General features: G+C 40.9%; 2 protein-coding genes across 2 annotated transcripts; both read right to left on the bottom strand.

Moving 5' to 3' along the window:
• On the bottom strand, positions 1–5,782 carry lad1 (ladinin). The gene is made up of 14 exons (XM_078797992.1): positions 5,712–5,782; positions 5,210–5,395; positions 4,901–5,095; positions 3,436–3,454; positions 3,298–3,371; positions 3,066–3,201; positions 2,857–2,946; positions 2,718–2,761; positions 2,598–2,640; positions 1,492–1,532; positions 1,340–1,406; positions 1,132–1,260; positions 963–1,055; positions 1–418 (listed from the first exon to the last, which is right to left on the bottom strand). The coding sequence occupies exons 1-14, from the start codon at positions 5,747–5,749 to the stop codon at positions 323–325; spliced, it is 1,251 nt and encodes a 416-aa protein (XP_078654118.1). The 5' UTR covers positions 5,750–5,782; the 3' UTR covers positions 1–322.
• A 2,223-nt stretch (positions 5,783–8,005) lies between these two features.
• On the bottom strand, positions 8,006–9,411 carry tnni1a (troponin I type 1a (skeletal, slow)). Its single transcript, XM_078797735.1, has 6 exons — positions 9,316–9,411; positions 9,189–9,230; positions 8,958–9,089; positions 8,648–8,737; positions 8,385–8,561; positions 8,006–8,290 (listed from the first exon to the last, which is right to left on the bottom strand). The coding sequence occupies exons 1-6, from the start codon at positions 9,394–9,396 to the stop codon at positions 8,186–8,188; spliced, it is 627 nt and encodes a 208-aa protein (XP_078653861.1). The 5' UTR covers positions 9,397–9,411; the 3' UTR covers positions 8,006–8,185.
• Positions 9,412–13,117: the final 3,706 nt, after the last annotated feature.

The raw sequence follows: 13,117 nt of genomic DNA, 5'->3' as shown, positions 1-13,117 counted from the left end.
AATGTTTTATTCCACAAGCAGCAACCGAATAAAGTAGACAATCAAGAACAAAATAACTCTTATTTTAAAGTGCTTACCAGTGAACTTTCTATTACGGCAAGCATATTACATTTAAAGTAATATTTTTCATGGAGTGATTGAAACGTTACATGTTTAAGTTTTAGTTCCAAATCTTTCAGTAGTTGGTTACACTGGCAGAGAAGATGGAAAAAAGGGTCCAAGAATGAAATGTTTCTGACAAATAAAGCAGAGAAAGCGATGCAATTAACCATATTTCCAAAACCGACAAACCGAACAGATACAAAATGAGGAATTCTTTCACTTAGATTTTTCCAGGTGGTTTGGACTTTGCGGGACTGTTGTGACTTCTGTTCTCAAATAAACTTCGCTTGCTGGTGATGTCCACATGTTTTAAGTCCTGAAGACAGAACATTAAAAAATTAGCATTGTTATTCCCACATGCAAATCATAAATTGAAAAGTCAAAGGCATTTTAATTTAGCAAAATTCAAATAAAAATGGCTGTCAAATAAAAATGTCAACATCACAATATCAATATCTGTCAACAATTCAACTGTGACGTTGATGGTTTATCTCGACAAAGGAGAAATCCTCACTAACACAAATTTGTGAACAATATTTGACATCTGACGCACATGGACATTTTTGTTCTTGTTCGGAATTTCCCAGCATGCTTTGCTGTCGTTAAAGGAGACCATCACAATGCCACAGATGTCACAAATGTTGAGTACTGACTGCAGGAATGTCCAGGAAGTGCACATTTAGGAGAGGCCTTTTATTGTGGCCAACCTCAGGCACACCACCATCTTTATATGCCTCACCTGTGACGTTGATGGTTTATACTATTACGATATTTGACATCTGATCTTTGTGATCTGTATTTTGTTTCAGTTTCGGTATCCCGGATATTAACGAGTAAAATGCTAAAATGGCTGATCTTACCGTGGAGGAACTGGAGGAACATCCACTTTGGTTGGTCTTGTCAAGCCAGCGGTTGATCCTGTCTGAGACTCCTGATGAAGACCCTCGAAATTCCTGTTCCAGTCCGAGGATTAAGGTACATGAATATACAGTCGCTTTGTTTGTCAATAACTTAAAGCTTTGGCCTTACATGTTGGGAAGAGCTTGTTTGCTTTACTGTTTGCTGCTCATTCTCAAAGAGGCCTCTCTTCCTGGACACCTCGTCCAGCAGGTACAAGGTCCGCTGGCTCACATCTGGAGATCGAGGTGTTTCTGATTTCTGTGCATGTGTCAGGAATGGAAAAATATTTAGACATTATATATTTCAGATGATATCCCTGTACACCGCAAGATCAGACCTGTGCAGCCTCGGCTAGTCTTTCCATCTTCTCCTGGATGGACCTGGATGAGATTCTTTGCACAGAACTGCGCACGTTGGACGAAACAAACATATTCAGGTGAGTCGACTGTAGCGCTACAAGATGTTAATGGTGTAATAATATAAACTTACTTCCTCTGGAAAGATGATTTTTGCTCGTTGGCGGCTTGATCCTGATCCGAATCAAAAGAGTAAACACTATTAGTAAACACAGTTAACCGCCGAGTCTCCTATAGTCGACGGATGCGTGGTCCACAAAAGCAAATAACATGTTACGCTAACATACTTAGATCAGGTCAAAACCAATTATCAGCTGTGGCTAAAGACAACCTGATGTGTGTTTTTTTTTTAACTCCACAAGATGCTAGTCGTCATCTGGTTTAGTGTTGGCTGGACAATTTGGTTCTGCCTGTACAGCAGAAGCCCCAGACTCAATTAACCTGGGGGGGGCATCAAGCATTCGGCGTGATGTCTGCTCCCAGCATGCTGTGCTGTCATTTTTGTGTTGTCATAGCAATAATTATGTTGACTCTAGTTTGTGGCAAGCTCACTCTGACTTCAGTGTTGACTTTTGTTGGCCCTCGGAATGCCTGATAACTTTCTCAGGATCCGTGGGCTGCACTTACAGTAATCTCTGATGTTAAGTGAGGGGGGGGGGCGCAAAATATTTCCTCGGTGTAATGCAAATTATCTTGTGGGCTGCGAGTTTCAGACTCTTGCTGTACGGTTTTCAAGTTAACCAAATAATGGTAGACACTATGGATCTGTATCTGTTCACCCATCTAAATTATCTGTATCTGTACTTTGAGTGGGCGGGGCATAATCCGGAAAGGGGTGTGGTTTAACCGGAAATGTGCGGAGCTTACATCTGTACATGATTTTAGACATGGATTGATCAGAAGTTCCTATATTTATTATTATGCTGCTATACGTGTACTTTGTATGTGTGTAAGTGATCTGTAATACATATTTAATTATGTTTGAATGATCTGTGTGAAGTTGGTGATAACTTTCGTTGATAAAAACGAGTATCAGAACTGTAGTACTGAATTTTCTTTTGGATAATATATAGTATACATGTACTGTGTATGTGTGTTAGTGATCCGTAAGACGTATTATTTAATTATGTTTGAATGATCTGTGTGAAGTTGGTGATAACTTTCGTTGATAAAAACGAGTATCAGAACTGTGGTACTGAATTTTCCAAACGACTGTACAACAATTGGAGTGCATTTTACCGTAGTGGTCTCAAACTTTTTCGATGCCATCCTGACACTTGAACTGAAACAGAATACAAACCGTGTAAATCCATGTTTCACATCCAGATAATTAGGGAGGCGAATTCCAGTCATACCGACCTCCTCTGCAGTGGAAAATTCTCCTCTTCTTTCTTCTTCATCATCTGTAGAGAACAAGCATACAGTCCTAATATCGCATTTTGGTAATACTTTAGGATCTTAAGGTAATGAAAACACTACTGTGGTTGCTTGTCTTTACCCGGAATGATAGAGTCCTGGAGCTCTTCCTGATGAACACAGGTTTGGGAGTTTGTTCGGGGTTATTGTTGGTTGAAGAGCTGTTTACATTCTGAGATCAAGTAAAATCAGAATATGTCAAAGTATGTCTTAACTGAGCACTTTTACTCACCAGTCAGCAATGATTACATTAGACACCAGATAGTAGTACTACTTGTGTACATGAAGTACCTCCTCAAAAACATCTGCATGTCCATTGGAAATGGGACTCTGGCAGGGTGAGTGTTCTCCGTGGGGTCTGGGGTTTGTCAGGGACTGGGTGCGATTCGGAGAATAGGCGCTGTTGTCGATTGAGATTGAGACAGAACTGCAACATCAAAAACACAAACAGTAAACATAATGAAGTAATACCAACCCAAGTACTTGTGAGTCTCAGGCAATGCAAAGGGAATGCTTGTTTAACCTGATAAACTTCCGAGGCGGTGTGGAATGATGCCTGGAAACCGACTCTTTCTCCGGCGGTTCTCCGTTTTCTTGCTAAGAGACACGAACAGAAGACCGTGACCTAACACCGTAGGGGCGTGGCTACAGTTGCAGATACGTTGAAATAAAAGTGGAATCTGAGGGTAATAAAAGTTTCTGATATGGTTTTATCAGTTTTATAGGAGATGGTCACTTATATAGACAGACAGATCTTACATAAGATGCAATATAATAAGTGTATCATACAATATGTGTAAAACTGCACAAAATGGTTGGGATTTATTATTTATTTTTTTGTTTTCTTCCAACTTGAGAGCCCTGACCTCAACCTAGAACAGAGCCAAATCAATCTTGTAGAAAGCCTTTGAATGCGTACAGCAGGGGTCTCAAACTCAATTTACCTGGAGGCCACTGGGACTAGAGTCTGGGCAGGGCTGGGCCACATCAGGTTTTCCAAAAAAAAACCCAAAAAACGCATTTATTAAAAACAGAAAAATATACAAACTTTTTCAATGCTTTGGTTCCGATTTTCTACAATAAAAGCTCTGATAAAACATTCCACTGTTCACAAATATCTTAATTTTTATTTTTCTGCACAAAATAAGATGAAAAATAAACAAATCAAGAATAAAGAAAATCAATCAATCAGTAATAAATAAATATAGCAATAATAATAAAACGGCAAATAATAAAAACTTAAGAAAGCACATATAGTTGGCGGGTAGACAAATGATTTTTTTCAGATTAAAATGAACAAAGCATTATTAGAGCCCTGTAGACATGACAAAACACGACTACAGTCACATTTATACTCTTTTTATTTACAACATATTGTGCAACTGCAGGGTCTTGAGACACATGCTAACTCGCAAACTAGAGAGCTAGCGACCTAAACGGTAGCCTTCAAGCAATTCCTTTCAACTTAAATAGAACTCAAAAACTTACCACTTCCACACGGATAGGGAGGATAACTATTAAGTTATTTAACCTTTAACATGAACATTAATCAAACGTAATAATTTTTTCTGGGTACATGATACCATACAGCATCCATATCAAACTTGCGCGGGCCGCACTGACATTAAACTTTCATATCAAGGCAGGGGCCTCAAACGCGTGTTTGAGACCCCTGGCGTACAGTATATGATGTCCAAATTTCCCAATACTTTTGCTCATAAGGTATTATTATGTTTTTTTGTGACACTTCTTAATGTATGTGACATTAAAACGTTCCCATCAATGCAAAAAAAAAAGCAGCTCTCATGCCAGACTTGTTGTGTAGATGATTGACACGACTGCGGGGGGTAACGGTAGACTGTGGTTAACGCACTGCAGGGTGGCATTGCTGGAACTTTGCTTGCATTGTGTTTAACAAAATACATAATTGAATCCATAGGGGTACAAATTCTTTTTTAACGAATTTTTCTTCTATCTTGCGTTATTTGTTGTGATTAAAAAGTTTATTATGACATTTCTGCAGAGCTGCTGCAAATGGGAATTTCTCTTGGGGATTAAAAACTTTGCCTTTTAAAAGGCATTAGACCTTATTTCCACCCAAATGTCATCTTAAAGGGATGAAGAGCCTTACCTCTATGTCTGTGTTTTCAGCATGATTGGATCTGACATCTTTAGGAATGTAAAGCGTCGCCTTCTCTGACTCGTCCGCATCATCCTCCCGTACACCCTTCTGACGCCTCAACGTCTCCACATGCCTCATCCTGCGCTTTTCATCCCGGATACGCAGCATCTCCATAAAGTCCAGCTGCATATTCTCAATACTGGAAAATAACAATTATTGACCTTTATAATGGATTACAGTCAAAAAGCCTCAGGTTCCTCCCGGGTTCTCCCGCTCGCAACAATGTTCGACAACAAAAATATTTTAATCACACCTGCTGGCGCTCTGAGATGTTTCAGGTGGGGAGTCCACAACATGGCTGGTGGTGGTGGCATAGTCGATAGGCGCCGCCGCACTGGCGTTCAACTCCAGGTCACAGGTGCTGCTGGAGCTCTTCACCCTCCTCCTCCTCTCCCTCTCTGCCTCCTCCTCATCCTCCATTGTCCATTGGCGCGCCAAGCTGAGGACAAATGGAAAAAAGGCAAAATGACATGATGGCGGCTACTAGAAGCGTCGTTGTTGACATAGGATATTTGACCAAACTAATCTTATGGATCAAAGTGTAAGCAGCTTTATATCTAATGTTAGTGTGGAGAGCATACGCCTGCAGGTTCTTAGCGTGGCAGCGGTGTAACGTTCCTGCCATATGCTCTTCTTACAGAAGAAAACACCTATTAATCATCTCATAAAAGCACAGTTTTAGGCTGAAGTAGTCCTGTATAAAAAAGCTTCTAAATTACCTGAGTCAAATCAAAAGAATCCCAGTAAAGTCTTACCTGGACAATGCCGACCAGTTTGTCCGATTGTTGGACATGTTGGATGAAAAACGAATCCCTCACAAAAATACTTGACTCAATACACAAAAGACGACTGCCGGCAACCCAAAAGGGCAGTTGTCAGATGGCAGCACAAAACAGTCCACCTTTACCCCGTTCACCGAGGAGTCACATGAAGAGCCACAAAGGTGAGCTACTCACCTGAAAAAGAGAGCGAGAGAGAGAGAGAGGAAGTGAGAGACTATGAGCATATTCGTTTAGCCCTTTCGCTTTCAAACGGATGTTAAACAATAACTGAATGATAAAAGACGGCAGTAGTTCTACTACTTCAGAGCTAGTATGAGGTTCTAATATTTAGCATGATTATACGTCCCGTCAGGGCGTGGTCAGCTGATTTAGGCTGACTATAAAGGGACAACAGGTAGGAATGAAACCCTCGCAAGCTTTACAAAAGTCAGCAAGAGAAAACTATATTATTGAATCAAAAACAAACCAATGTTAACATACGGTATGTATTAATTCTACTTAAGAAATCCTCAAGAATCTTAAGAATCCTGTCTCCGTGACAAACCAAACTATGTATGTACAAGTCCTTTATTTAACCAGCGTGTCATACTAGTATCAAGGTTCTAACGATGCGTGTCACATCATATCAGCAATTAAAGCTTTGTGACACCATCGGTTAAGTAAAGCCATTGAATTTCCATAGACAAATTCTTAGGATTTTAGTGACCAATTACACATCCGATATAGTACCGTTTTGGAAATTCTTGTAATTGCTCGCAGTTAGACACAAGTCTATCATGTGTGTCCAGTCGGGTGTGTGTAGTCCTGTTGTTTGCTTTTCTGTGCGAGGCCACGCCTCTCACTGTAACCCTGTCAGTTCGGACTCTGCCCCAGGCTTAGTCTACTTACCTCATACACACAGCCTCACCTCTCCCTGTTTATATGATCCGCTGCTTTGCAGGACAGCTATTATAACGAGAAGTATTCAGAAAGATTTATTTTGACAAAAATTGTGACAATCGGTATCAAAAACCAGTACAAAGTATGGGCCACGGTAGGGTTTCCAACCATGGTCGCAACAGCCTCGCTCGCAACGCACCATACAAGTGTTGCCCCAACTAGAACATTTTACCAAATAAATCTTATCTTCAGATACATAGTCACCAATACATCTTACTTAGTGACGGATACTGGTTGACTGGGTTAATCCAATAGGTAGTTGTACCTGAGTCAGGGTGTAGGTGCATCACTACCCAAAAAAAAGTTAGCAAATCTCATATGTTCGTACGAACCTTGAACAAATTTTACAATGCATTTTTTATATGTTTCCAACGTAGTTTATTATCTAGTGTCTTAAGTGTTTAGGAAATGTGACCACAGGAGGGGAGTTTCTTGGGGCAATTTCCTTTGTTTTGTGTTGTGCTAGAATGTCGCTAAAGGGTTAACTGCCATCCAGAGTGAAGGTAGTGTTACAGGCCAGACCACTGGACAGGGGAAGAAAGTAAACACAGTCTTATAGACAACTTCACCAGGCGGTGACATCATTAAAATAATATCAGCGCTATGTTATTTTTACATTACTGGAACTTCTTTCCTCCTTACGATTCTTCCATCAACAACAGCAGCATAGAAATGACAATGACACAATGTCCGCTCTCATTGGGATGGCTGCGTCTTCCAGCACATGACTTGTGCTCCAGTCCTCGGGTAAATGCCGACAGCAAATTAAGCATCTTGTTGAGTTTTTGTCGTGAAATTGAGAGCCAGTAGCAGTGTTGAGTCCGCCAGATAAATACTGAACAGTTTTTCATGTTAGCTGCTAAAATAACAATATCGTTTTAACTTGATTAATATACGACCAATTATGTACATGAGTCACTGTTGGTGTTTTTTTTTGTTTTTTTGTTGGGGTTTTTACACCAAAATAGGTAGGTCTCGTAGATAGATAGATAGACTTTCTTTATTGTCATTGCACAATAACACCGCAGTGAAATTGCCAACGAAATGTCATTGCCTGGCTCCCGTAATAATAAATAATATGTGGAGAATAAATAGATGACATGAAATGTGAACAATGTACAGCGTAATCGGAAATTTGTACAAATAATTTAGAATAAATAATAATAATTATTATTGACATGCATTTTTAGCAAGCTCGTATTAACGTGCTTTGTTTTGGTAGAATGCACAGAAAAAAGTTTCATATAAGATGATGTGAATGATTGGGAAATTTTCTTAAAAAGTGCAGTTTTTCTTCAAATTAACGCACGAAACATCTCAAAGAAACCTGGTTGACTTTATTAGGATGCAGATTTAATTACCGGTCACAACTCCGAGTGTGGAGAAATACACAGTAAACAGTTAAAGCCCGTCGATGTAGCCATGAGTGATAAGGACATTTGCTCAGGATGATAGGAAAGGATGGTGGGAAAGCGGATTCAGGTGCAAGTGGAACTCGTATTCTGCGTTCACTGGGCCGAACCCTTGGCGGCATCAAACATCTTCTTTCTTCCCTCCATTCCTGACATGGCTTCCACATTTTTCCTCCAGTCACTGTCCTCGACTGGTCTCTTCTGCAGGTAAAAAAGATGATTGTATCGTCATTGACTTCGTGCAATGAGTAAGTCCAAAAACATCTTCTTTTTTTTTTTTGAACTCTGCACACACCTTCTCAGTGTCCTCCTTTTTAACAGACTTGAGGTTAGCTCGGAGGTCCATAGAGACTTTGTGCTTTGAGCCCAGCAGCGAACGGAGGATAGCATCAGCAGACACACGAACGCGACGCAGTGGAGGCCTCTTGAATTTCCCCCTGAGGTCCAACACCTTTATGTTCAGGTCTTTAATCTGGGCAACGGGAAAGGAATTTAAAGGGTAACGTATCCTTTATGTAATTAGTAAAACAATACTACGGAAATGGTTTTGAGGTTTACCTCACGTGTGTTGAGCATCACTTTGGCCTCAATGTCGTATCGCTCCTCATCCACCACATCAATTTTAGCATGAAGCTCTCTGCACATATCCTGCATGTATTAAAAACAGTGAAATACTGTACATTATACGCATGATGGATCTCAAAGGAGGTGTCAGTGGTGAACAAAGTAACACAGCACAGACAGAAAATGGATGCCTTCGGCTTGCTAACAATAGAATGCCATTGAATAATGAGACTTCTTTCACAGTTTTTTTTTTGTGGTTTTCGGTTACAGGTGGGCGATTGGAAGGAACACTAGCATACTCTACCTGTAACTGTGCCAGACTCATGTAGCCGGTGTTGAGGGGAGGAGCTCTCTCCGCCAGGTACCTCTGTTTTTCATCCTCTTTGTCCAGGATCTCTTGCTCTAGTTCCTCCTTTGCCTTTGCCACCATCAGACTCTGCAACGTCATAATGCATATCATCTGCTGCCCTCTTGCAGACAAAAGTAGAAACTACAGGATTTTTTTGCATAATATCTGACCATGAATGTTACCAACCTTGAGCATGAGCTTCCTCGAAGCTGATATCTTTGGTTTTCTCTAAATGGAGAATGAATAATTACATCAATATCAGTACGTATTATTCATTATTTCATTGGTAGTGTTTGTGTCAGTCACATCTTACCTCTGCTCTGTAATAGATGGGGGTTAAGAAGAAAAAAATAGCACAGATTAGCCCAAAACTAATTTTAGTTGTACCAGGCATTAAAATGTACAAGAAATTTCCATGACTATATAATGATAACAATATTCCCATAACAATGAATAGGATTTATTTATTATTATTATTATTTTTTAGACATAGACTTTCTTTATTGCCATTGCACAATAACACAGCAGTGAAACTGCCAACGAAATGTCGTTGCTTGGCTCCCGTGTAATAATAAATATGAACAATGTACAGCATAAACAGTAATTTGTACAAATAATTTAAATAATTTACATGCAATCACATACATGCAGTGTAAATTTTTAAATATACTACTGGCTATATTAGGGGTCACCAAGTTTTATTTTTCTTTTCAGAGATACTTTTACAAAAATCAAAATAGCCAAGAGATACAAATTTTTTGTAAGATTTTTTTTTTCTTTTTCTTTTTTTTTTTTTTTTTAGGTTTAGGTTGAATAGGATTTATATCATCCTTTTCTGGTTGATTAGAATGGAGTCATTCCATAGAATGGAGTCATGCAGTTACCAGCATCCTAAAAACTGGTACATCGGCTCAAAAATATGGAGTACTTACAATCATAAATCTTGAATCTCAACAGAAACTTACTGTCTATAATAACATCAAATTCTCATCACTTACAAATGCTCAGGCATCCTGGTGATGGGATCTTTCTGTGGTGGACAGACAGGAGAGATTTGATGCTCAGTAAACAGTTGTCAGTGTTTGTTCATCAGCAGTTGGTGCACCAGATCACGTTTCCGTGCATCCCTCAAAAGGCATCAGGGAAATTGCGCCGATTATGTCACCTTCCCGCTGGTTAACATTCTTTTTGAACATTCCTCTTTGCACTTCAGCGCCATTGTTTTCACTCTCTTCTTCTTTTGCCATCTCTCAAATCGTCAAGTTATCTCACAGGATTTCAGCTCTTCTGTCTCTCGCATCACTGATGTGACATCCGATGTGCCCCGCCCCGCATGCAGTGTGATGAACAGCTCTAGTGGATTAGGAAGATTCCAAACAGATAGCCGTCCCTCATCTATTTCTCCTGGACCCTGTCTCTGTCTTTCTCCATAGGATTATCTTGCACAGAGGAATCTGAATGGCCTGTCTCCCCAAATAGATGCGGGGACATCTGATAGACAGCTGTGGAGGACGAATTGGCTATGAAGCCAGTCAGCCTAGTGCAAGGATTTACCGTCAGTATGATTTACTGATGCTGAAAACCTCTTTGGCGGAGCCATCTTGGCAAAAACAACCAGACTAAAGTACAATGGAAAGATTGAGTCAACCTGCAGATTTTGCATTGATGGGTTATGCATTATGTGATTTCAGGATTTTTCCATATTTTGGGCTTTATTTTTGTAGCGCAGCGCAAGGTGGCGCAGGTTGGTGGAGCGTGGCGCACCCGGTGCATTGGTAATTTCGTCTGCTGGCGCACCGAGGGTAGTGTCTACATTTCAGGCTTGGCATTGTGAAACATTTTGTGACAAAGCATTGCGCTGAAGGTGCGCTGAAAGCTTGCCAGCTCCAACCTGGTCTATAGTGTCAGGCACATTTCAATGCAATAAACAATCACACAATTAATGTAACCGTCTGAACCAGCATTTATATTTCTGTATTAATTGTCCCAGCTTATCTGATGTCAGATCCGAGCTGGGAACTGACGGCAGCTGAAAGTATGATTTACCTTTGAATGCCCATATTACTGTGTTTTAATCTTTATTTATTAACGTGAACTGAAAAGATGGAAGTACACAAAATTAGGAGGAGATACCGGTAGAGAATATACCATTAAAGGTTCTCCTATTTAGCGATGACAGAGAAGGATGCAGGCTTCCATGATAGCTGGATTAGCCTGCTGCTGTGTTTAATTTAATTGTCACTTAATTTTGCACTCCTAATTATGACACGGAAATAGATTACATGTGTCCCTTGAGGTGGTCCATCCATGTGGTGATTTTTTGCTGCTCGGGTGGTGGGAGGGACGGAGGTGTGGGTGCGCCACGCTGCGCCAGACTGCGCCGTTCATGAAAAATGCAAAGTACGTGCGGTGTAGACGCGGTGCAGTGCAGGTACGAAACGAGAGCCTTTATTTTTGAATAAATATAAAATATCTAACAGCTTCCATCCATCTTCACTAGGGTTGCAGGGTTATGCTGGAGCCAATCCTAGCTGACTTCGGGCAAGGGTCGCCAATTAACCTAGCATGCATGTTTCTGGAATGTGGAAGGAAACCGGAGTCCCCGGAGAAAACCTACGCATGCTCGGGGAGAACATGCAAACTCCACACAGAGATGCCCAAGTGAGAATCAAACCCATGTTTGCCCGATCTCCTGATTGTGTAGCCAACATGTTAACCATCTAACAGCATTTAATGCAATTAGTTAATCCTCACAAATTTACACTAACAACCTTTTAAAACCACCCAGAGGAAAGATCTTACCAGCAACAGCAGCACGATGGACCAAATCAAGAGATGAGCAAAGTGATTTGGTGCTCCTCTATTTAACCGCACCTCCCATAAGCTCACTTCTCTCTTTCTCTTTTGTTAGTGGAGGCTATTATTGGTCCCCCCCCTCCATTTCTCTCACTGCCTAATCTTCCCCTGTGCCCCCACTTGTCTCCTACAGATCCATCACAAACTAAGACCTACCAGTTTGGGCTCTTGGACAACCCACGGCGATGCAGCCTACGTTTTGCTGAAGAGGTATTTTCAAAGATGGCATTTAAACATTGGGTGAAAATGTAAAAATGGCTGGAATAGTTGCCCAACTGTTTTCAGAAATCAGTCCAAAAAGAGAACAAGAGTCCAAAACCTGAACTAAAATCTCAGTCATTTTGGTTTCTGGCCTTTTTTAGTGCACCCATTAAGTGGTCGGTAAATGCTAATAACGTCAACAACAGTAGCACTACAAAATGGAACTCAACTGTAGAAAGCAGCTGTTTTATCTCTTTGACCACTATGGGGGTCAAAAGGGGTCAAAACCAGATCCTTTTTTTTAGCATGTTAGCCACACAGTCAGGAGATCTGTGTGGAGTTTGCATGTTCTCTCTGTTCTCCCCCAACATTCCAAAAACATGTTAGATTAGGTTAATCGGCGAGTCCAACCTTTGACCCATAGTATCAGGAATCAGATATCAGTCACAATCTGAAGTAGTTCCTGACCAGGTCCAGATCCTACCAAGTCCTGTCGCTTTGTGGGAACTTAAAATATAAAACACACAGCTGTAAATTAGATACGCCGCCAGACAGTTCTGCATTTAAAAATGGTCGCTTGACAAGAGATCAGGTTTTTTTTTTCTCCTCCAAACACTACCCGCATTGGATCCATCCGTGGGTGTCTCCCATGCACTTCCTTGCTGACTCACGAGGTGTGGCAACAACTTCGGGATTTTCCCCACCGTAATGAAAGAAGCCTACCACACGATAATTCCCTTCCCCATCCGGACTCAGCTGCCCAGCGAACACACATATAGTCTGTTATATCGTATTTGTGACGCGCACAACATCTGTAAAGGGCTCGCTAACGAGAGCCAGCTGATGGTGAGACTAATGCACATCGCTCTCCAAGTCCTTCGTGATTCTCATTAGTCCTCCAAACAAAAGGTGCCCTGAATGCGGCGTGCATGCTGGGAGAAGCCTCTTGTGTCCGATTTCCCCTCCAGGCAAAAAAAAAACCCAGCAAGATGACACCGCAAATGTGAAAATGTGGTTACCTCCAAGAAATTCAACCTCACATTTAAGCTGTACAAGTT

This window comes from Doryrhamphus excisus, linkage group LG17 (genome assembly GCF_037039965.1).
Source record: "Doryrhamphus excisus strain RoL-2023G ecotype Guam linkage group LG17, RoL_Dexc_Guam_v1.1, whole genome shotgun sequence".
Taxonomy (NCBI): domain Eukaryota; kingdom Metazoa; phylum Chordata; class Actinopteri; order Syngnathiformes; family Syngnathidae; genus Doryrhamphus; species Doryrhamphus excisus.
Note: the sequence above shows the minus strand (reverse complement) of the source record. Positions and strands in the feature narration are given on the sequence as shown.

What these genes read in the sequence shown, in the direction of transcription:
- lad1 (XM_078797992.1), bottom strand. Translation starts at nt 5,749, where the DNA reads ATGTCCAACAATCGGACAAACTGGTCGGCATTGTCCAG. An exon ending in ATGCAGATGTTTTTGAGGAG is followed by an intron (nt 2,947 to 3,065) that starts GTACTTCATGTA and finishes ACTTGATCTCAG; the next exon opens with AATGTAAACAGCTCTTCAAC. An exon ending in AATTTTCCACTGCAGAGGAG is followed by an intron (nt 2,641 to 2,717) that starts GTCGGTATGACT and finishes ATTCTGTTTCAG; the next exon opens with TTCAAGTGTCAGGATGGCAT.
- tnni1a (XM_078797735.1), bottom strand. Translation starts at nt 9,396, where the DNA reads ATGCCTGGTACAACTAAAATTAGTTTTGGGCTAATCTGTGCTATTTTT. An exon ending in CGAGGAAGCTCATGCTCAAG is followed by an intron (nt 9,090 to 9,188) that starts GTTGGTAACATT and finishes ATGACGTTGCAG; the next exon opens with AGTCTGATGGTGGCAAAGGC. An exon ending in AAAAGGAGGACACTGAGAAG is followed by an intron (nt 8,291 to 8,384) that starts GTGTGTGCAGAG and finishes TTTTACCTGCAG; the next exon opens with AAGAGACCAGTCGAGGACAG.